General features: G+C 46.2%; 1 protein-coding gene across 1 annotated transcript in view; it reads left to right on the top strand.

Annotated features, from left to right (window-relative positions):
- The first annotated feature begins 2,323 nt into the window (after window positions 1-2,323).
- Window positions 2,324-25,144, top strand: part of GASK1A (golgi associated kinase 1A) — a 62,513-nt gene continuing 39,692 nt past the window's right edge. Inside the window, exon 1 of the mRNA XM_068236240.1 lies at window positions 2,324-2,759. Within this exon, the coding sequence (XP_068092341.1) occupies window positions 2,757-2,759 (3 nt within the window). The 5' untranslated portion in view covers window positions 2,324-2,756. The remainder of the gene's footprint in view (window positions 2,760-25,144) is intronic.

Below are 25,144 nucleotides of genomic sequence, written 5' to 3'. Positions count from 1 at the left end.
AGAGGGACACTTGTAAGACACGCCCCTGCCACCCCTCCAGCCGTGCCCATGCCACAACCCTAGTCACACCTACCATAAAGCATTTATAAGCAAAAACCACACTCTTGATTTTTATCATTACTATTTTTCTTGGCATTAAAATTTAAAAATAAGCAATATATCAGTTAAAATACTAAACTAAATAAAGTTTAAAGTTTCACTAACATGTTTTTAGTAGAGAAATAGATATATTTACACACAGTACTTTGTCAGTCCTGAAAGACAGAGAGATTTGGTGCTAAAAGAAAAAGAGACAGTTGGAGTTTATAACAAAAGGCACCCATACATAACTCAATTTTGCGGCATCAATATCCCGCAAATTCCATCATAATGATTGAACCTGGCAGAGATTGTTGCTGCAACGTGGCCCCCTGATCGTCGTTATGATCAATTTTCCAAATGAAATAGAATGTTGAAAAGATCTTGCTCAAAAGGGCTTGATTGGGTGTGCAGTGCAGTGCTAGCAGCGTTCCATTTTCCAGATAACCGATGATCCCCTGGCCGCTCTTCCTCCTGTGTACCTCCTCCTTGGGCTGTGTTGAGTGCTGCAGGTTCACATGTCCACTGACGTGCCTTCTCCTGTGTCCTGCATATTCTCTTCATCATGGCCAAGTGCCATGTGACCCAACCACAAGTTCTGACATCAGTACATGCGGTGGGGGCCACAATGGAGAAGGCATTCCGGCGGTCAGGTGAACACTCTCTGCATGGCCCGGGGGGAATGTTACATGCAGGGAGACCCGGGAAATGTGGCAGGCGAGGCAGGAGTATAGTAAATTTCCAGTAGATTTCATGCTAAAATCTATTGGAAATCTGTGTGCAGTGTGTGGACAACTAATAGATCAGAGAGGGGTCTATCTGATGGTCGATCCAATGGTCATCGAGAAATGTATAATGATCGGTGGCCACGTAGCGGCATCCATCTCTGCCAGCTTCGATCAATATGTTGGAATCTGCAGGTGTCATGCCGGCTGCCATACCGGCCTCTGTTGCGGATAGCGGCGCAGCCGCCGCTTCCGCATCTGGTCTTGCGGCGTCTCCTGCCGCGGCATCTCTGGGCCTCCCGCCGGCATCAGGGAGGTCCGGTCTGTGTGAAGTGGTGGGCGAGCGTCAGGCTCGCGTGCGGGCGGATCGCTGCCGCACTTATACTGTCAGAAGACGTGTCAGCTGACCTGGTGGTCAGCTGACACTGGCCTGCTATCTGATTGGCTGGGCTTCTGGGCGGCGCTGTTTGCTTGGTCCACGGTATATCAGGACCTGCCTGTCATTTGAGCTTTGTCTGTTGTTGCGAATACTTCACAGTGCTAGCTCTCAGACCTTAGTCAGATCCTGGTGTGTTTGATCCAGCAGGACCCCGGGGATTCACACATAGCTTAGGACTATTATTAATATATTTATATTGTATTGATATCTCTGTGTATGACTTCTAGCTTGCATCTTTGATTACTCTCTCTGCCTCCTGATTCTGTACCTTGCCAATCTGATCTGTTGCCGACCCTCTGCCTGATTATCGACCTTGAACTCTGTCTTACGATTCTGTACTTCTGCCTATCTGATCTGCTGCTGACCTTTTGCCTGTATACCGACTACGATTTGCCTGACGATTCTGTACCGCTACTGACCGACCCGTTGCACGACCACTCTTTGTATAGTGATAGCCCCAGCCACTTAGGGCTATCACTTTAGGAGTATTCCTAATATTACGGTGCATCAATACACCTGTGATCACACTCTTAATAAAATACTGACTATTGCGCTGTTTGAGCTCAGTTGATCATCCTATCCATCACTGTACATTACATCAGGATATCGATTCCAGAAATCAAGTAATGGGCACCTTTACTTCTTTATCCTTATGGTTGTCCTTTACACATGTTTACACTTTTCAATTAACGGGGGTGATCTTTATGAATGGAAATCTTGAAGTAGTTATGTATAAGTTTAGGCAGTACACTGCTTGTTTGATGCTAATACACTTCAGTGTAATATGATCCAGATGAGACAACACTGCTAAGTCTTGAAGCAGAGAAGGAATGTGCTGTGCTAGTCTTTATTGTTGAGTTTTTTTGGCAGATGTCTACTTTAATAAACACACACACACAAAAAGTCTACGTTCCCAAAACTTTTTATTATGAAACAATAGGACTCTTATTGTGAAAAGGAGATATTCATCAAAGGAATGAGCCTTTCTTGCTCCCTGAGCCAGACCCCATTGAAACATCACCCCCTCCTCTGCCTCACCTCAATCCCACCCTCTCCTCCTGTTCACAGTCTGGTATGAGCTGGCTGCAGCCTTGCAGTACAGAGTGACACAAATAATTTGGCTGATCCAGCAGCACACTCACAAGATCAGCCTGGAAATCTAATAATTTAAGAGCAAACAAGGAAGACGAGTAGCTAATCAGAGCTGTTTCATTTCACAACACAGAAGCTTCAGTGGGTGAAGACCATGACATGAAAGCTTAAAGGCAAGAGTGCAGTTTTGGAGCAGTAACCATTGTGTCTTCACCGCATCTGGCTATACAGACGGCTCGCTGCTGGACCCAACTGCAAGACATGTGAATCCGATACTCCCAAGTTGTGAAGCACTTGTAGGATCCAAAGCGAAAAAAAGAGAATAAGACACTGCCTGCTTATGGAAAGGAGGTCCAAAAGAGCCAGCAGGGACCAGGATTGCTTTGGATGGCTGTTCAGCCTTCAGCTCAGCACGTTGAGACATGGTAAGGACTGAGATTTTAAAGTTGCTGGTGATGATGATAGTGGCAAATGCAGAGTGAGTGGCCAGGCATTGTACTCTAACATGGCTTTAGTCATTAGCTTGTAGGAGCAACATTTGTCACTCACATGCATGTTACCTTTTCAACGCCTGAGGCTCAACAAGCTGGTCACTTTGTTATACGAAGTATGACTGACTAGATAATACTACTGTTTTTAGCATAGGACAACTGCTAATTATGGATACAAACAAGGGCACGTGACCCATCAAAATCTGTGTATACTGTAGAAATATATAATCTGATTGTTTGTTTTGGGTTTTTTACTATTATTTACCAAGTTTATAATAACATTTGCAGCCTGTCCACAAATAGTTTTTGGGGACTTTTGATGCAGAGCTGGAATTTGATTTGATGCTGTAATTACAGTGTTAAGTTTTAATCACCAAAAATGTTGTGATCTGCATAACCTACTGAAATCCGTCATTACTGATAGCAATGATCAAATGACAGCACTCAGTCAGCACTCAGTCCCTAATGCCTGGTACTGGTACACACCATGCAATTTCCCTACTTTCACTTTTCTGGTCAATTTTGTATAGAAGTGATCAGAAAATAATCAGAAAATGATTGGAAATGAGGTTGGACCTGTTGGAAAGAATCAATATGACCCGTCGGTCTATCTGACGGGAAAATGCATGGTATGTACCAGACATAACAGGGGTTTATAATTGAAAGACCCCAGCATTCTCTAGGGTCAGTCTGGGGTCAGGCCAGTGCCTTTTAGGGATGTAGGAGGTAACTGGAGTGCCCAGAGAAAACATTGAAATGTCATGATGGTTGTACAAGTGAATTATGTTCCTTTTTCCACCAGTGTATGCTCACACTTAAGGCAGACCGAGAGAGACATGCTGTGCTCCCAGAAATGTATGCATGCCCCCCCCCCCCCTTCCATTTGTAGTATGAGAACATCTCATACTTCAACTGTTCCTGGCCATGGGAATGTTAGAAAATGGAAAAAGCGAAGACTTTTGCTGCATATGGTTTCCTTCTAATAAACTGGTCCTGTGGTGACTGCTGCCACATCCTGCTTTCACTCTACTCTTCTCTCCATAGACAGGAATAAGTGTGCTCAACCAAACTCCTGCTATTGGCTTCGGGATCAGGGTATGGCGTTCTTGCACTCCCGAATTATAAGTAAAGACACACTGGGGGACATTTATCAAGTGTGTCTGAGAGAAAATATTGGTAGGTTTTTAGAAATCCGTGCAGAACTGTCTCAGACAACCTAAGAAATCACTAAGGGCCCGTTTCCACTATCACGGAAACCGCCGCGATCCTGCAGAGTTTCCCCGCACATGAATCGCATGGGGAAACTCTGCCATAGGGGAGAATGGCGCCGCCAGCCGAATCGCTTGAGGTAGCGATACAGCCGGAACCCCCCGCAGAACTTGCTCGGGAGGCTGCGATTCCCATAGCTGTGCATGGCACGGCTCATGGGATTCGCCTGCGATCCCGCCCACCCGCTCAGTGCCGGCTCGTGTCTCGCAGGCTCTGAGGAGGAATTCAGCGGGGGGGAGGGGGGTTGGGGGGAGCACCTCACAAATCATGTCTAGTCTGCATTGCTGTTCTATCTGTAGAACTGCTATTAAGCACATCTTAATCTGCAGCAGTTTAGGGATGGATTTGCACTTTTCTTAACTGTAGTGCAGCTCTAGAAATTCATGCTAAACTGCCACTATTAAGTAGGATTTAAGAAGGTTCTTAGAGGGCATTGAAACAATCCAGCAGATGTTTGCTGTTGTGAAATGTAACTTTCTGTCAGTTAATATATCAAATCTGCACACAGGGTCAGAGTTATGCAGACCTTAGCCTTCTACCAAGAATTGGAACTGGAGGTGAACTGGAGATGCTGCCAGGTGCTGACACTCACTAACAACTTCAATTTTGCCAGCATTTAGTTTCAGTCAGTTGTCATTCATTAAACCCTTTAGCTTGGTTAAGAAAGTATTTCAGGTTGGAGTTAGGTTAGTCACACCAGGTTTGAGGGATAAATCTAACTACTGGTAGTCCCCAACTTACAAACATCCGACTTTTGAATGGCCTGCAAATACAAATTTTACGGGGCCAAGTCAAAAATAATTTGTAGTTTTTTAGAAAATCAATTTACATTTTTTAAAAGAAAAAAATGGCTTTTAAATTTTGTATGAGCAGGTACAGGGGTGCAGAGGTGACACAGAAGGGGACGCAGGTGGCACAGAGGATGTACAGAGGACAGAGATGGCACAGTGTTCCGACCTAAAAATGGATTCAGGTTAAGAACAAATCTACGGTCCCTATCTTGTTCGTTAACCGGGGATTACCTGTAGTTGTCACCAAAATAGCAGCTACATCAGGCCATATTCTTGGATGAGTTTGCCAAGTGGCACCATGTGTATTATTAACAGTGAAAAAAATAGGATTGAGAACTGGGGAAGACCATACTTTAGTGGTACAGGTGTGTTCTGCCAGCCAAGAGGGTTAAAAACCACTGGAAAACTAAGCCAACAATACCACGTTATTCCTGTAACCAACTTAGCAGATTCTCATGAGCAGCTGTCAAAGCCACAAAGTGTCTCCAAGCCGAAGCTCAGGTCAAAAATCACATACTTACCTTAGCCTCTGGTTCCTACAGAGGCTTCCCATGGCATCCTCCAGTCCCCTATTGCTGCTCGCGGCCCCCAAAAGATTACCAACAAGGGCTTGTGAGCAGTAACAGCTCCTTGCTACTATGCAGGAGCAGCTGTGCACATGTGGCTTCAGCATGGCCGCTCTAGTGCCAGAAGAGGAGCGTGGCTTCGATCAGCTGAAGGCTCCTGGACAGTGGCGAAGGACCGGAGGACGGGCGAAGCCTCTGGATCCTCCTTAGGTAAGTATAGGATTTGTCACCCAAGCTTTGGCTTGGATTTGCTTTAAAGAGAGCCTGTAACAAAAAAAAGTTCCCCTGGGGGGTACTCACCTCGGGAGGGGGAAACCTCAGGTCCCAATGAGGCTTCCCCCACCCCTGTAGCTGCAGGCAGTCCAGCGCTGGCTCCCCCAAAGTGTCCCTTAATCCTCCCTCGACAAGCCTGACAAGCGCTGATAAGCGCAGATTTACTTACCTTTCCTGGCTCCAGCGGGGGCGCTGTTGTGGCTCTCCGCATGGAGATAGGCAAAAATAGCCGATCTTCCCTCTCCTTAGGTAGCTAATATTTTTCTCTAGGTTTGCCCCGGGTTCTCTTTAAAGTACACCTGAACTAAGAGAAACGTGAAGGCTGCAATATTTATTTCCTTTTAAGCAACACCGGTTACATAGCATCCTACTCATCTTTTATGCATCAGTAATGTCTGAATCACACACCCGAAACAAGCATGTGGCAAATGCAGTTAACTTATGTTAAACATCTGACCTGCATGCTTGTTCAAGGTCTATGACTAAACATATTAGAGGCAGAGGATCAGCAGGACAGCCAGGCAAATTGCATTGTTTAAAAGCACACAAATGTGGCAGCCTCTATATCACTCTCACTTCAGTTGTCATAAGCCACACATACGAGGCATGTCACCCGGCAGAGATTGGTACCCGATCCTCGGGCAACATTGCAGGGCTGAGGCTGTTCTGGTCCATTCTGTTGCCATGCGAGGGAAGGGGGGTTTATACCCAACGGAGTGGTATGGGAGTGGTGTTACATGGTGGAAATGTGAGACAGGAGGACTGATCTGCCAGGCTGATCAGTAGCCAAAGCATTGGGGAGCTTCGGGGAGCATCGGGGGTGGGGGTAGCAACTTTGTTGGTGGCAGGTGGGGTGAGTGGAGAGGACAATGTTTTCGGTCGGCACTTGGCTGAGTCGATGCACCATGCTGATCACTGGCCAAGATGTCATGAAGCATTGGGTGCTGCTGTACAGTACACATGCTAGATTTTTTTTATTTAAAATGTTTATAAATACTCATCTTTTTCATCTGGAGGATATGCGACAAAGTGGGATGACCAGCAGTGATGTTTTGCTTGTGATCCAGTATATAGTATGGATACAGGAAGTGTGACACCATAGCAAAGCAAATGAAATCATGTTGTATAGTGCGTTTTTCCTGTCAGAGTCAGAGTATATTAGGGCTGCAGCCACTACAGCCGCCCAGAAGTGTTAGGGAGTCTTGCCCAAATACACCTTTTTAATAGGTACAGGCTCCAGCCAGGATTCAAACCCTTGACCTTGAGTGACATACCAGGCCTCACCCACTATCTCTTGTCACCATACCCAATTGTTGTGGGGGAGGGAAGGACACCCATAAGGTTTTGTCTTAGGGTCCCAAATATCTTCATATTGCCCCGCCCACGCTGATCATGTTCTGCAGCACACCTTGTGCACCACTCCAGCAATAATTTAGAGTAGAGCAGTTCATTATTTCTGCTCCGCACTGGCTCTCAGCATGTCACAGGTTTGAATTGCCTATGCTTGAGCTTATTGAAACATACATTGAATCTTTTGTGGGTTGGTTGTGGAATCCTGGTTATCGGGGTTCCTGCCCCCCCCCCCCCCCCCCCAAAAAAAAAGAGCAGAACTGAGATTCAGGTTCTCAGGAAAAACACCCTCTACTCCAGATAATACAACACCTGCATCTGTTTTGAATTTGTATTCGTGGATTCATTTGTAATTACTATATTTTAGTATATATTTGATTCCCTTAAGAGATGCGCAAAATGAAAATGATATTTACTTACCTGGTTCTTCCTCCAGCCACTAAAGCCTATGTGTCTCTTGCCGCAGCTCTGCTCTCTGCCAAACCGGCTGCCGGCCTGGCCAGGTCGCAGTAGGTGGCCAGTACAGAGGGGACCCTGGGACACTGGCAGAGAGCGGAGCTGCGGCGAGGGACACAAAGGCTTCTAGGGGCTGGAGGAAGCCCCAGGTAAGTTTATCTGATTTTCTTTTATTACGCTCATGTATCCTTTAATTAATATAATATTCTATGAATGTATCACATGTATCTATGATTCATCTCAGTATACAGTATGCTACATGTTAGTTTGCTTGTAAGAGTTAGTACGCTTACTGCAAATGTTTAAAGTTTGGTAGCTTCAATTTACGGTAAAGATTTTTCTTATTCTGGGTGTATATAAATAATGGACTCTTACATTGAACTACAATAGATCTCATTCATATTGATATAAAAATAGTCTCGGTTCTTTGCCAGAAAACATTAATGTGAATCAGCTGTGATCAAAGCACCCTTCTGAAGACGTTCAGTGAATTGTTTCTCTTCCTGCTCAGGAAAAGGCTGGAATTTCATGAAGGTGCTTCACAGGTCAGTCATTGTGAGCAGCCGACTGGTAGACATCACAGCTCAGCTCCTGGATGCCTTTGTGGAAATATGATACTGTATTTTCCTCAAGCAAAAGTTTCAGCTATTAGTGTTCCTCCTTTCCATGGCTTTTCATACGAGAGAAGGAGAGTGGTAACACGTGTCATCACACTGGAAGCTTTAATAAACTAAAATAACACAGTTTCATAATGTGAAGGAATTATCCTTTACTTTCATTTAAAGGTACAGTATAATGTAAGTACACTTGCACAGAAAATAAGGTATTTACAAATCTATAGTTTAGATTAGTTTAGCCACAGGGGCTTGCTCTATAGGCAGTAGCAGTGTTAGAGAGTCTTGCTCAAGGTCTCCTTACTGAATAGGTGCTGGCGTACTGAACAGGCAGAGCCAAGATTCAAACCCTGGTCTCCAATGTCTGAGGCAGAGCCCTTAACCAGTCACAAATGAGGCTGAAAGGGCCAATCCATCTAGATTTGGAAATTCCAAAATGAGTGGAATCTGGAGTGCTGTCTCCTGTTAGTTTTACATCTTATCTACAGGCAAAATATGAAAAAACGCTGGTGGGGAGCAAAGGTAATACTCACCTTCCCAGGAAGGCTTCCTCTGGTCCTCAGTACTCCTCTTCTTGGTCTGTTATCCCTGGTACTGGCACAGACGTGTGCAATCAATGTCTCTATCCCAGAGGAGGACTAGGAATTTTTAGACTCAAGGGGAAAAGACCCCGACTATCAGTCGCTATCATTGACCCAAGTGCCATCTCCGTGACATCAATGCCCACCAATCTGCACAGCTTAGCCCACAGCTTGCTTCCTTGCGTGTTAGCTGCCAGAGATGCAGCTTATTGGTAGAGCACTCCTGTGTCAAGTGACAAGAGCCCAGCTAGGAACTTTAGTGATATGCAGATATTACCAATAACAATCAATCATTAAGGAATATCAGTAATGGACACAGGCACATAGCAAGCTAGTAGTCATTGATAGAATCTAGCAATGAGTAGGTACTGATGAATAGGCTCTAGTGGCAGAATGGTAGTGATGGTAAATTCTACTGCTAATTAGGTAGTGATCAGTAGTTTCTAAGTGCAGGCAACTAGTGATCATTACATTCTACTGGCAGTCTAGTAGTGATCAGTACATTTTGCTGGCAGGCTAGTAGTGATCACATTCTAATTGCAGGTAAGTAGCGATCGTTAAATTCTAGTGGCAAGAAGGCATCCTTAATCATATTCCAGTAGTGGATAGCAGGGGCGTAACTAGAAATCACTGGGCCCCCCTGCGAATATTTGGATGGGCCCCCCCCCCCCATAGGTGCCAAATAATCGTAATGGGGCAGCGTTTCACTGTAAATTAATTGTAAAGTGGGCAGCATTTTACCAGACAATCGTAATGTGGGCCAGAAAATCGTAATGTGGGCAGAGTTCACCAGAAAATCGTAATGTGGGCAGAGTTCACCAGAAAATCGTAATGTGGGCACCAGTCACCAGAAAATTGTAACGTGGACAGCATTCACCAGACAATCGTAATGTGGGCAGCGTTCACCAGAAAATCATAATGTGGGCAGAGTTCACCAGAAAATCATAATGTGGGCAGAGTTCACCAGAAAATCGTAACGTGAGCAGCAGTCACCAGAAAATTGTAACGTGGACAGCATTCACCAGACAATCGTAATGTGGGCCAGAAAATCGTAATGTGGGCAGAGTTCACCAGAAAATCGTAATGTGGGCACCAGTCACCAGAAAATTGTAACGTGGACAGCATTCACCAGACAATCGTAATGTGGGCAGCGTTCACCAGAAAATCATAATGTGGGCAGAGTTCACCAGAAAATCATAATGTGGGCAGAGTTCACCAGAAAATCGTAACGTGAGCAGCAGTCACCAGAAAATTGTAACGTGGACAGCATTCACCAGACAATCGTAATGTGGGCAGCGTTCACCAGAATATCGTAATGTGGGACAGAAAATTGTAATGTGGACAGAGTTCACCAGAAAATCGCAATGTGGGCAGCAGTCACCAGAAAATCGCCATGTGGGCAGCAGTCACCAGAAAATCGCAATGTGGGCATCAGTCACCAGAAAATCCTAATGTGGGCAGCAGTCACCAGAATATCGTAATGTGGGCAGCAGTCACCAGAAAATCCTAATGTGGGCAGCAGTCAGTCACCAGAATATCATAATGTGGGCAGCACACACCAGAAAATCCTAATGTGGGCAGCAGTCACCAGAAAATCCTTATGTGGGCAGCAGTCACCAGAAAATCGCAATGTGGGCAGCAGTCACCAGAAAATCGCAATGTGGGCAACAGTCACCAGAAAATCGCAATGTGGGCAGCAGTCACCAGAAAATCCTAATGTGGGCAGCATACACCAGAAAATCGTAATGTGGGCAGCAGACACCAGAAAATCGCAATGTGGGCAGCAGACACCTGAAAATCGTAATGTGGGCAGCAGACACCAGAAAATCGTAATGTGGGCAGCAGACACCTGAAAATCGTAATGTGGGCAGCAGACACCTGAAAATCGTAATGTGGGCAGCAGACACCTGAAAATCGTAATGTGGGCAGCAGACACCTGAAAATCGTAATGTGGGCAGCAGTCACCTGAAAATCGTAATGTGGGCAGCAGACACCTGAAAATCGCAATGTGGGCAGCAGACACCTGAAAATCGTAATGTGGGCAGCAGACACCTGAAAATCGTAATGTGGGCAGCAGACACCTGAAAATCGCAATGTGGGCAGCAGTGACCAGAAAATCGCAATGTGGGCAGCAGTGACCAGAAAATCGTAATGTGGGCAGCAGACACCTGAAAATCGTAATGTGGGCAGCAGGCACCTGAAAATCGTAATGTGGGCAGCAGACACCTGAAAATCGCAATGTGGGCAGCAGACACCTGAAAATCGTAATGTGGGCAGCAGACACCTGAAAATCGTAATGTGGGCAGCAGACACCTGAAAATCGCAATGTGGGCAGCAGTGACCAGAAAATCGCAATGTGGGCAGCAGTGACCAGAAAATCGTAATGTGGGCAGCAGACACCTGAAAATCGTAATGTGGGCAGCAGGCACCTGAAAATCGTAATGTGGGCAGCAGTCACCAGAAAATCGTAATGTGGGCAGCAGACACCTGAAAATCGTAATGTGGGCAGCAGGCACCTGAAAATCGTAATATGGGCAGCAGGCACCTGAAAATCGCAATGTGGGCAGCAGACACCTGAAAATCGTAATGTGGGCAGCAGTGACCAGAAAATCGCAATGTGGGCAGCAGTGACCAGAAAATCGTAATGTGGGCAGCAGACACCTGAAAATCGTAATGTGGGCAGCAGTCACCTGAAAATCGTAATGTGGGCAGCAGACACCTGAAAATCGTAATGTGGGCAGCAGGCACCTGAAAATCGTAATGTGGGCAGCAGGCACCTGAAAATCGTAATGTGGGCAGCAGACACCTAAAAATCCCCCTGCAGAATTTCAATGTGTGTGGGCAGCGGGCAGCGGGCAGCAGCGGGATACATACCTTCTTCCTTGCGTTCCATCGCCGCCTTCTCGCTCTAGCGGCTGACGTCACTTCCGCTTCCGGAAGTGACGTCAGCCGCTAGAGCGAGAAGGCGGCGATGGAACGCAAGGAAGAAGGTATGTATCCCGCCGCCGCTGCCCGCTGCCCACACACATTCACTAGCTGGAGGGGAGCGCAGAGGGGAGAGCCCCGAGGTGAGGGAAAGGGGGGAACTTCCCCTCTCCCCGCCGACTGTGGGCAATGCTTTCCCCTCATGCTGCCACCCCTCCAGCCCCCAAAAAACGGCCCCGAGCGGGCCCCAGGGGGGGGCCGGGCCCCCCCGCGGGCGCAGGCGCTGCAGGGCCTATTGCTACGCCCCTGGTGGATAGGTAGTGATAGTTCGACTGAAGGGGCAGGCTGTTAGTGATCAGGGGCGTAACAATAGGCCCTGCAGCCCCTGCGCCCGCGGCCCCCCCCCCCCCCCTGGGGCCCGCTCGTGGCCGTTTTGTGGGGGCTGGAGGGGTGTCAGCATGAGGGGAAAGCCTTGCCCACAGTCGGCGGGGAGAGGGGAAGTTCCCCCCCTCTCCCTCACCTCGGGGCACTCCCCTCTGCGCTCCCCTCCAGCTAGTGTGCTAGCTCCAGTGTGTGGGCAGCGGGCGCCGGGCAGCGCCAGGCAGATACATACCTTCTTCCGTGCGTTCCATCGCAGACTTCTCGCTCTAGCGACTGACGTCATTGGAAGTGGCGCTCTGAAATTCTGCAGGGGGGCCCGGTGGGGCTTAGTTACACCCCTGTTAGTGACAATTAGATTCTAGTAGCAGGTGGGTAATAATTGGTAGATTGTAATGGCAGGCTGGTAGGAATTGGTAGAATGTAGTGACAGGCAAGTGGCGATCAGTAGATTCCAGTAGCAAGTAGTGATAATTACGCATTAAATGACAGATAGTAGGTATTTCTCAGTTTCAACATTTGCTGTGTTATCTTTTATGTCCATGCACACAGATTACAATAGAACAAAAGGTTTTTACACATGTATTCTATCCACCACTTTGCTTCTTTATGTTGTGTATACCATATACAAACTTACAACAAAAGCAAGGCTCTGCTATGCATTGTCAACAAATGCCTGCTGTTAGCAGGTCTTAAAGGACACCTGAGGCAAAAATAAACAAATGAAATAAACGATTGTATCTATCTTCCTTCTCCTTCTCCACTGCTATGCCGATAACACCCAGCTATATATGTCATTCAAAGGAATATTGCAAAAATGAAGCACCTCATTCCTTCAGAGGATCTTCCCACCCAGTTCACGCTTTCATCAAATCATGGCTGGACTATTCCATTGTCCTCTACGCATGCCTTCCAAATAAAGACCTACACCGCCTACAGCTAGTACAGAATGCTGCCGCTAGTCTGTTAACAAGCCACATAACAGCAATCCTTTGCTCACTAAACTGGCTACCCATAAAACGGAGAATCATTTTCGAAATTGGCATGCTAACATCTAAATCACCTACAGAACCTAGGCAGAGCTTTCTGTCATGCTGCCCTTACCCTGTGAAATGCCTTGCCAAACTTAATCAAGACAGCTTCAATTCTGGACACATTTAAATCAAAATTGAAAGCTACCTGTTTAATCTGGCATTTATGATCACATAACTTTTTCCTTGTATGCAGCACTATGTACCACTGAACTGAGACAAGCTTATGCGCTTCGGGTCCCATGGAAGAAAAGCACTTTACAAATGTTTTGTTGTTGTTGTAGTACCCCCATTTCTATACACGGATTATATGGTATCCCTAACTTCCATATAATTTGCATATATTCAGCAGTGTTGCACTGGGAGACATCTCAAGCTCACTCCAACCTGAATTATCGCAAATTCTTTCTGTTTTAAGAAAGCAAACTTTTATTTTTCTTAACTTCCATATCTAATATATATATATATATATATATATATATATATATATATATGTGTGTATATACACACACATATATATATATATATATATATATATATACATACACATATATATATATATATATATATATATATATATATATATATATATATATATATATATATATATAGTATATCCCTATTACAAGATTCCTTTCTAACTGTTCTAATATGCCCAACACTCCATCATGTGCTCCACTTCTCGCCTGTAACTTATTTCGTGTGTTATTTACCATTTTATGTGCATTCCCCACTTTGAATGCCCACAGCATGGTATGTGTCTTCCTCAACTTTAGGGACCCTACCACAGACCTGGGAGCTTAAAGGGAACCTGAAGCTGAAGTAAAATTATTTAAAATAAACACATGACGTAGCTGCAAATAATATTACATACTAACCTCACCGTCAGTTCCTCTAGGACCTAAGAACCTTTTTGTTCTTACAATGATCCCTTCCAGTTCTGACAATATTTTGTCAGAACTGAAATATACCCGTTGCTGTCAGTTATATTTCAGCAGCTGTCAGTTACAACTGAATGTACAAGGAATTGTCCATGTTTCCCTATGGCTCAAGTTGGTGAAATTACAGTTTAACAGTGTGCTGACCAGGAAGCTGCAATGGGGTAATGGCCATTTTTAAAATGGAGGACGGAGAATTCCATTGATGACAGTGGACAAATGGGACGCAGGAGAGGAGAAAGAGATTGAGTAGTAGACTACACAGGAGGTAAGTATGACCTGCGTATGGTTATTTTGACTTTTTATTTTCAGTTCAGGTTCTCTGTAAGGCCTCTTTTTATTTTCTGCGTTGTGGTGGGGATGCGATGCTCTTGCCACATTTTGCCACAAACATATGACCCTATGGCAGAGTGTGCTGACAGGGTCATATGCATAGTGCCGATCCTTTCCGTTCCCCTCCGCTCAGTGACCCCCGCTCAGTCCCTGCTAGGCAGGAAGTCACTGGGATTCTGGTTGGTCCGTGCATGCGTACCAGTTGCTCAGCAGTCGTGCTGATCTCTTTGGCTACAGGGGTGTCTGGATCACACACTTGAACATACATTCAATGTGCAACTCCGACTACATCAAGTCAGACTTCAGTCAAAAACCTCTGATCTACATGCTTGTTCAGGGTCTACGGCTTACATTTTTAGAGGCAGAGGGTCAGCGGGACAGCCAAGCAACTGGTGTTGTTTAAAAGGAAATAAATTTGGCAGGCTACATATTCCTCTCAGTTCAGGTGTAACTTCTGTAGAGTATGATAGCTGTTCCTGGGATCTCTTTTATTTATAAAAATATAAGTTTGTTTAAACGCCACTTATATCTGTGTTAGATCTGTGAGTACGTGGTCAGCAGGGGCGTAGCAATAGGTGTTGCAGAGGTAGCGACCGCATCGGGGCCCTTGGGCCAGAGGGGCCCCGAAGGGCCCTCCCTCAACTACAGTTTTAGCTCTCTATTGGTCCTGTGCTCATAATAACCACTTCTATAGATACTTTGAATAGTGGTAATCATTAACAATCTGTTCCCCATCCCCTTCTTGCACCTCAGACACTGTAGTTACCATTGGCAGGTTTTGGTGCGCCGTATCAATTGTTATGTATAGAGTGCTTGGGGGGCCCCATTGTAAAACTTGCATCGGGGCCCACAGCTCCTTAGCTACGCCACTGGTGGTCAGTCTGTATCCACAAAGCATGGACTTGCCAGTGAAAATGTTTGAGCATTCATAGTCTTTGGCAGAGTTCAAACCTTGGATCTGCTCAGTAGTAAACTGGTTTAATGGCAGATTTTCAAAACAGGGCTGGCATTACCATAGAGGCAAAGGGGGCAATTGCCCCAGGGCCCCAGAGCCTGTCTCTCTCCAACTTAACTGTTGCTCCCCAGGGCCCCTACACAGTCTTTGGCAGAGCCAGGGGGTGTCAGCTCAGGGGCCCTATGGGGAAATATGGCTGCAACAAAAGGTCTCTACTGCCGCTTTTTGATTGGGGAGGTATCTATTTGGGGGGCCTCAGGATAATTTTGCCCAGGGCCCCATTGTTACTACGGTAGAACCGGCCCTGTTTCAAAAGCATTTAAAAACATTGTGGTCATCCTTCAACCAACATGTCAGTGGTAGAACAGTTATCACTTAAGCCTCGTACACACTAGATAAAAGTATCTGAAATGAGTGATCTATAACTGGTTCTCAGATGACCTTAGTGGAAAAACAGCCCACTGATGTGAAAAGATGATCAGCAATGGTTCTTGGCCATACAAGCTATCTATCCTTGCAGATGAGTTTGGGTGATTATAGATCATGTAAATCCACTTGTACAAATATTGTAGATCACATACAACCATTGGCGTAAGCACACATGCATGGCTTCTCCAATATGTTACATTCTGACATGTATAGCACTTCTGCTACCAATGCCACACACATGCTCATTTCTGTGCTGTCTGTTCAGTGTTGCAAATGACTAGGTCATCGCAGTATGTAAAGAATCACTGCATGTCATATCACTTGCAGATGACATTTGCAGCCATGTCAGAAAAAAAACCTATATAGGTAAATACATATTTGATCTACTTACATAACACATGTATTGTACTGTCCACGTTTTGATTTAATTTTATATAGTAAATTAAGAGAATTCTGTTCCTGGTGGGGGCCATGTCTTTTGCCCACAGTTTGAGGCTAAATCCTGATGTCATTCTTCCCTTAAAGAGAATCTGTATTGTTAAAATCGCACAAAAGTAAACATACCAGTGCGTTAGGGGACATCTCCTATTACCCTCTGTCACAATTTTACTGCTCCCCGCCGCATTAAAAGTAGTCAAAAACTGTTTTAAAAAGTTTGTTTATAAACAAACAAAATGGCCACCAAAACAGGAAGTAGGTTGATGTACAGCATGTCCACACATAGAAAATACATCCATACACAAGCAGGCTGTATACAGCCTTACTTCTGAATCTCAAGAGATCACATGTGTGTGTTTACCTTCTGTCCCCAGCTTCTCTCATGCACTGAACATTACAGGCTTCCTGCAGACAGCTCTGCCTATGTCGTTAATTCCTTAGTATGTGACAGACCAGCTCCTTTCACAGCCTCCAGAGGAGGATTTTTATCCAGCTCTCTTCTATCACTGATAAGATAGCAGAGAAGCTGCTAGCTTATGTAAATAAAACACACACTGGAGTGTGCATAGAGGAACAGTTCAACACTGAAGAACTTGGCAGCCTTCCAGACACAGGCCGACAAGTCTGACAGGGGAAAGATACATTGATTTATTACAGAGATGGTTATAGTAGAAAGAGCTGCAGCAAGCCAGATCACATTAGAATAGGTTTAGGAACTTGTAGGATGGTAGAAAAAACGTTGTAATTTTTGTTACAGAGTCACTTTAACTTTTCTCTTTTCTCCTTCAATCACTGAGTCACCTCTGCCTTACTTGTAAACACAAGTGAGCAGGATATCAGGTTTCAACTAGTCAGCTAGGCAGGGACATAAAGGGAAGAGGAGGAATATATTATAGATAAAAAGAACCCCCAGCATGCAACTGTTTGGCAATGGCTATTAAAGGGCCATTGCTCCTAAAATATGTGATAACTCCAAATCATAACAGCAGAAAAAGTTTTGGATGCAGGATTAGCATCTTTATCACTTAATACACTCAGACCAGTTGCTGTTGAAATTGGATTTTTATGGTGACAATACCGCTTTAAGATTATGATGAAGTAAAAACCATAACATTTTGCCAAAAGAGTATGTAAAATTACCTCTGATTGGTTTCTGGGAGGCAAATTTACCAAGGCAAGGGACATTGCAATTCTCCACCTCAGTGCTACTGTGGTATCCTAAGCACTGTGTGAGATAGTTGGGGCGGGCTGCTGATGCAGCCACGCTTGGCTCCATTAAAGTGAAAAGTGCACTTTCCCGATTGTTTCCTTATACGTCTCTAATCATCAAACTGACTAGTGATGTGTAAGCGGCAGCCCATCTGCAAATTTATCAAGGGAGTGTGTATATACAAGTGGGTGTGTACATACTGTAATTTACTGTGTATTGGTTAGGCAGTGCAATGAAAGACTTTGTAACGTTTTGACAACACTGTGCATGTGTGACTGAACATTCACAGCAGAGGCGGCCTTTGGGGGTGGCAAATGGGGGGATCGCCGCAGGCCCCGCCCATGAAGAGGGCCCCGCATGTCATGCCCGCCATACCATGCTCATTTTGGTGGTGGTGAAGGAAAGGTCTACAGAAGTCTAGCTGTTTGTGTTCTGAGCAGTGTGTCATTTACAAATACTCAGATTTTCCTATTTTGTTTTACACACCTTATATTTTGCACCCACCCCCCCCCCCCCTTTATTGCTTAGGTTTTCGTCTTCAGCATGCTTTACTGTACTATGCCGTTTTCATTTTTGTAATGAATTTCTGCACTGACATGAAGCTTGCCAAATGTCAGATTAAGGTAACGTGCAAGAGCCTCAGCCTGAGGGCCCCAGGGGCATTTAGGTCAGTCAAGCATGGACTGGAGCTAGAGGGGGCTCAGGCTGGAGCTTCCAGACTGGCTGGGGATTGGTGCTAGGTTTCATGGGGAGCTAGGGATAGGTAGAGGCTGGCTGGGTAGCTAGGGATAGGTACAGTTTGATTACATTACGTATTGTAATTGTTCCTATATTGGTTGGCTTCGTTTTTAAACAATAATAAGGCATACTGCTTTAGAGGTGGACAAGCCCGTGACTGTGGTGGTACGGTACATGACCAACACTTATGGCTCTAGGCCCCGCATATGACACTCGCCCCAGGCCCCGCATACTCTAAAGCCGCCTCTGAATCACAGGGTTAGCAATGTATGAGCTGCCAACATACTGTGTTGCTTTTGGGAGTCTCAGAAGTGACCCTTAGGCCTGGGACCCACTGGTAGTGATTTTGACTGCAGCACTTGCCAATCGCCAGTGTTCGGCAAATCGCTGCAACAGTGAAACCCTATGGGGGTGGTTCCACTTGCAGCGATTGTGAATCACTGCATGCAGAATTTTGGGAGCAATACCATAGCAATCGCACCAGTGGCTGCAGAGCCAAATCTCAAATGCTCTGAGAATCACTGTGAAATCACAGCACTTCTGCAAATTGTGAAATCCCAGGCACTTTGCATTTCACCCACAAAGTGCTCACAGTTGATCCCTGGCCCAGGGCCGGCCTTTGACCTGAGCGACCGGTGCGATCGCTCAGGGCGCCGGCTTCCAGGGGGCGCTCCTGCCGCCTGTGTTTTAATTTGGAAGCTGCGCCCCGGCTGTGTCCGTCTCGCATAGCCCCCCCGCCCCCCTGCCGCTGCTGGGCAAACATGAATGATGCGGCCACCGTGATGGAGGGGGGAGCCGCGGGGAGGGCAGCCCGTCCTCTCCCTCCCTCCTCTCCGGGCGCTCTCCGTGCTCGTGCTCCCCCCTGCAGCAGAGAGAACAACTCACCTCCCTGGTTCCGATCGGCGGCGCCTCTCACTTGCCGCTGGTCTCCTCTTGTACATTGTCACTGATACACACTAAACTTCCTGCTTAACAGGAAGTTTAGTGTGCATCAGTAACTATGTACAAGAGGAGACCAGCGGCAAGTGAGACACCGTGAGAGGCGCCGGCGATCGGAACCAGGGCAGGGAGGTGAGTTGTTCTCTCTGGCTCTGCTGCAGTCTGCATCGGAGGGGGGAGCACGGAGGGTAGCCCGGAGAGGAAGGGAGGGAGAGGTCGGGCTGCCCTCCCCGCGGCTCCCCCTCCAGTATGAGGGGAGGGGGGGCACCTACCTACCTACCTAATCTATACTGGGGGGGCAGCTACCTATCTAATCTATACTGGGGGGCAGCTACCTATCTAATCGATACTGGGGGGCAGCTACCTATCTAATCTATACTGGGGGGGCAGCTACCTATCTAATCTATACTGGGGGGCAGCTACCTATCTAATCTATACTGGGGGGCAGCTACCTATCTAATCTATACTGGGGGCACCTACCTATCTAATCTATACTGGGGGCACCTACCTATCTAATCTATACTGGGGGGCAGCTACCTATCTAATCTATACTGGGGGCACCTACCTATCTAATCTATACTGGGGGCACCTACCTATCTAACCTATACTGGGGGGGGGGGGGATCTACCTATCTAATCTATACTGGGGGCACCTACCTATCTAACCTATACTGGGGGGGCAGCTACCTATCTAATCTATACTGGGGGGCAGCTACCTATCTAATCTATACTGGGGGGCAGCTACCTATCTAATCTATACTGGGGGGCAGCTACCTATCTAACCTATACTGGGGGGGGGGGGGGCAGCTACCTATCTAATCCATACTGTGGACAGCTACCTATCTAATCAATACTGGGGGCACCTACCTATCTAACCTATACTGGGGGGGGGGCAGCTACCTATCTAATCTATACTGGGGGCACCTACCTATCTAACCTATACTGGGGGGGCAGCTACCTATCTAATCTATACTGGGGGCACCTACCTATCTAACCTATACTGGGGGGGAAGCTACCTATCTAATCTATACTGGGGGCAGCTACCTATCTAAACTATACTGGGGGCAGCTACCTATCTAACCTATACTGGGGGCAGCTACCTATCTATACTATACTGGGGGAACCTACCTATCTAACCTATACTGGGGGGGCAGCTACCTATCTAAACTATACTGGGGGAAGCTACCTATCTAACCTATACTGGGGGCAGCTACCTATCTATACTATACTGGGGGAACCTACCTATCTAACCTATACTGGGGGGGGGGGCAGCTACCTATCTAATCTATACTGGGGGCAGCTACCTATCTAAACTATACTGGGGGCAGCTACCTATCTAACCTATACTGGGGGGGCAGCTACCTATCTATACTATACTGGGGGAACCTACCTATCTAACCTATACTGGGGGGGGCAGCTACCTATCTAACCTATACTGGGGGCAGCTACCTATCTAACCTATACTGGGGGGGCAGCTACCTATCTAATCTATACTGGGGGCAGCTACCTATCTAATCTATACTGGGGGCAGCTACCTATCTAAACTATACTGGGGGCAGCTACCTATCTAACCTATACTGGGGGGGCAGCTACCTATCTATACTATACTGGGGGAACCTACCTATCTAACCTATACTGGGGGGGCAGCTACCTATCTAACCTATACTGGGGGCAGCTACCTATCTAACCTATACTGGGGGGGGGCAGCTACCTATCTAATCTATACTGGGGGCAGCTACCTATCTAATCTATACTGGGGGCAGCTACCTATCTAACCTATACTGGGGGCAGCTACCTATCTAATCTATACTGGGGGCAGCTACCTATCTAATCTATACTGGGGGCAGCTACCTACCTAACCTATACTGTAGGCAGATCCCCCCCTTTAGTGTATATAGGCTTAGGCTACTAGTCTTACAGTCGCAGATCTCCTTTTAGTGTATTTAGGCAGCAGATCCCCCCCCCCCATTAGTGTATGTGTGTGGTGCGCTCACACGCGAAGAGGATTAATTTGGGGGGGTGGGGGGGGGCACCAAAATCTGGTTACGCTCAGGGCGCTGTGAAACCTAAGGCCGGCCCTGCCCTGGCCTAAGTGATTTCATAATAACAATTCTGCATCTGCATATGTATTCTGTGCATATACGCTAAAAGATTTATTACCAAGAGTATCAGACTGTGTGGCATATCTTTGTGACAGCAGCATATGGATGTCCCTTCTGAAGACCCCAGGAAATAATAGTAGTTCATGATTTTGGTCCACTAAGTTCTACTTTATCTGCAACTGACAAATTAAGCATCAAGTTAGTCACAACACCTGTGACTGAAGGAACCCGAAGTGAGAGATGTATGAAGGCTACCATGTTTATTTCCTTTTAAACAATACCAGTTTCCTGGACTCCTGCTGATCTCTTTGGCTGCATTAGTAACTTAACCACACAGCTGAAACAAGGGTAGCCGGAAAAAAGGGCACCGACTGAGGGCGGACGAAAAGGGCGCCTTCATAGACTTTAATGCAATTATCGTTAATACAGCGAAAAAAGGACGGCACGAAAAATGTCATTGATAACAGTACAACATTCTAGTTTTTGAGGTTGTCATTTGTTTTAAAAGTTTACAACGGTATAGTTTTTGTCATATTATTTCATTAAAGAGGAACTGTAACGACAAAACGGCCCCTGGGGGGTACTCACCTCGGGTGGGGGAAGCCTCAGGATCCTAATGAGGCTTCCCACGCCGTCCTGCGTCCCTCGGGGGTCTCGCTGTAGCCCTCCGTACAGCGGTGACGCAATATTTACCTTCCTGGCTCCTGCGCAGGCGCTCTGATGCCTCTCGGCGCCGAAGTAGGCGGAAATACCCGATCGCCGTCGGGTCTGCTCTACTGCGCAGGCGCAAGTTTCCGGCGCCTGCGCAGTAGAGCAGACCCGACGGAGATCGGGTATTTCCGTCTATTTTCGTGCCGAAAGTCGCCACAGCGCCCCCGCTGGAGCCAGCAAAGGTAAATATTGAACTGACAGTCGGCACAGTCGCCGGCTGTTCGGAGGGCTGCGGCGAGACCCCCGTGGGACAGAGGACGGCGTGGGAAGCCTCATTAGGATCCGGAGGCTTCCCCCACCCGAGGTGAGTACCCCCCAGGGGAGGTTTTTGTTGTTACAGAGTCTCTTTAATAAGAACAGATTTTACGTTTTCAAAGGTATTATCATTAATAAATATAAAAGGGTGTTTCTGCAGAGGGAGTGGTTAGGGTTAGGCACCACCTAGGCGGCGGTTAGTCTTAGGCAACACCAGGGGGGGTGGTGGTTAGGGTTAGGCTACTGGGGGGTGGTTAGAGTTAGGCAACACCAGGGGGGGGGGGGGGGGTGGTTAGGGTTAGGCACCACTGGGGGGTGGTTAGAGTTAGGCATCACGGGGGGGGGGGGGGGGGGTGTTGGGGTTAGGCGCCCCTAGGGAGTGGTTCGTTTTAGGCACCACCAGGGGAGGGTTCTGTGTGAGGGTAGGGTTGGGTTAAGCAGTGTTGATGAAAAACGTAACAACATTTAACATTAATATTTATTCGTCATTATTTCTTGCTTGTTTTTGCAACAGTAATTATCGTTAATAAAGCTTGACAACAATGGTTCTTGTTAGAAAATTTCGATAATACCTGGTGCCAAATTCATTAATAAGTCGGGCCCCTTTTTCACGGTGCCTTTTTTTCATGCACGCGAAACAAGCATGCAGCTGATCCAGTCAGATTCTTGTTTAGGTCTATGGCTAAAAGTATTAGAGGCAGTGGATCAGCACAGCAGGCAATGTGCATTGTTTAAAGAGAACCTGAGGTGGGTTTGAAGAATATTATCTGCATACAGAGGCTGGATCTGCCTATACAGCCCAGCCTCTGTTGCTATCCCAAACCCCCCTAAGGTCCCCCTGCACTCTGCAATCCCTCATAAATCACAGCCACGCTGCTGACAAACAGCTTGTCAGAGCTGGCTGTGTTTATCTCTATAGTGTCAGTCTGCTGCTCTCCCCGCCTCCTGCAGAACTCCAGTCCCCGCCTGCATCCCTTCCCTCCCTGCTGATTGGAGGGAAGGAACGGGGGCAGGGACCAGAGCTATGCAGGAGGCGGGGGAGCAGCTGAGACTGACACTACAGATGTAAACACAGCCTCACAGCACGGCTGTGATTTATGAGGGATTGCAGAGTGCAGGGGGACCTTAGTGGGGTTTGGGATAGCAACAGAGGCTGGGCTGTATAGGCAGATCCAGCCTCTGTATGCAGATAACATTCTTTAAACACACCTCAGGTTCTCTTTAAAAGAAAATAAATAAGTCAGCCTCCATATGTCTCTCACCTCAGGTTCCCTTTCAGTCATGTGTAGTGTAAAAGAGATCTCAAAAGTTCATCCCCAGACTTCACAACTTCTACCTTGCATGTAAATTTCCCCCAGTTCCGGGCTATTCTCTGTTAGTGCACAGCTGAACTGACGCTGCAGTTCAAAGGCTGTGTGGACCTTGCCTGGAATGCAGAGAACAATGGAACTCTTTTTCAGAAATCTGGATTTTGGCTGCAGCCTTGAATTAAGCATTCGCCCTGAATGGCTCTGCCAAGATGAGCAAAAAGACTTCTGAACAGCAGATGTTAGATGCATCTATATGGTTTCAGAGTGTGACTGTGGAATGAATAAATACCAATAAATCTAAGCAATATAATACTCAACCATTTTATTATAGTCAGTTAACTGCATTTACTAAACTTATACTTGTGAGATGAAGATTCCCAACATATGGCACTTGTCAAACATACCCCCTCTCCAGGCACAAATGGTTGTCTAGACCTGTGTAGGCACTCCGTTACAGACTCCATCTTTGTTTCTGTATAAAGGTGCCCACTAACGGTACAATTGTCAGTGTCAGAGTGATGAGATAAATGTCAAAATAGCAATAAGATAACAGAGGCGCCAAAAGGATAAAAGGGACTAAATGAGCTTAAAAACAATTTGGTAATAGAGGAGGCAGTGGTGGACTTACCTCCTCCAAGCAGAATGTAGATTTGGCGCTCAGCTTTGATGTTACTAGCAAATGCTTTTTTACTCCTAACTGTATTGCCTGAGGAAGCAGGATTAACCTGCGAAACGCGTTGCACTTTATTTTGGGGTACCCAATAAAAGTTTTTTGACTAAAAATCTACAGTTGTGTGTTCTGCTTGGAGGAGGTAAGTCTACCACTGCCTCCTCTATTACCAAATTGATTTTTAAGCTCATTTAGTCCCTTTTATCCTTTTGGCGCCTCTATTATCTTATTGCTACATTGAGTCCACCCTAGATGGAGGGTTGTACCCACTTCCTTCTACTACAGAGAGCGACTTCTTAATCCTGAGTGGGGTCAGGACAATCTCCCCACCTGCCTTGACAGTGGTTGCCTAATGGTAACTCTGGTTTGTGAGTATTACATTTGGAATTTCTCTATAAATCTTCCATTACCAGTACATACTACACTATATTGGGCTCTTGGTGTTCTTTTCTTCTCTAAATGTCAAAATACATCAATTATTTCACCATCAACAAACCAATCTGTACTGCCTGTCCATCACAACCGATTATACAAAAAAGTTTTCTGATCCACTAAATTGTCATCGAATGATTACCATGATAATCTTCCACAGTTGATTTTGGACATCATAAGGTTTTGGGAGAGGAGATGACAAACTTCCTTCTCGATAGCAATGTACCAAATAGAGCCAGGCTGAAGGAGATAAGATTTAGTACAGCAGAAACATTTCGGATTATATTGGAATGCTTGCAATGCAGGGTGAGGTTCCAGGCTGCATAATATACACAAAGCAGTGGGTAAATAGAATTTGAAAATAATTATTTTATTCAGCGGTATAAAACTGAGTTGGGGGCATACATTGCTGGAGATAACAGAGAAATGTCCTATGTTGTGCTAAGTTGGCTACTGGATCTCCAGGGAGTCAAGGTTACTCTTCCTAGAGATCACACAAATCAAATCAAAAATAGCTTTATTGGCATGACCAATATTCATACATGAAAAGCCAAAGCAAGGGCAAATGGGGAGCATAGAAGGGGGTGGGGTAGGGGTACACACATCCTCAGCTTTTTCCAGTCTAG

The sequence above is a fragment of the Hyperolius riggenbachi genome, chromosome 5 (genome assembly GCF_040937935.1).
Source record: "Hyperolius riggenbachi isolate aHypRig1 chromosome 5, aHypRig1.pri, whole genome shotgun sequence".
Lineage (NCBI taxonomy): Eukaryota > Metazoa > Chordata > Amphibia > Anura > Hyperoliidae > Hyperolius > Hyperolius riggenbachi.
This window is presented reverse-complemented; position numbering and strand designations above follow the sequence as displayed.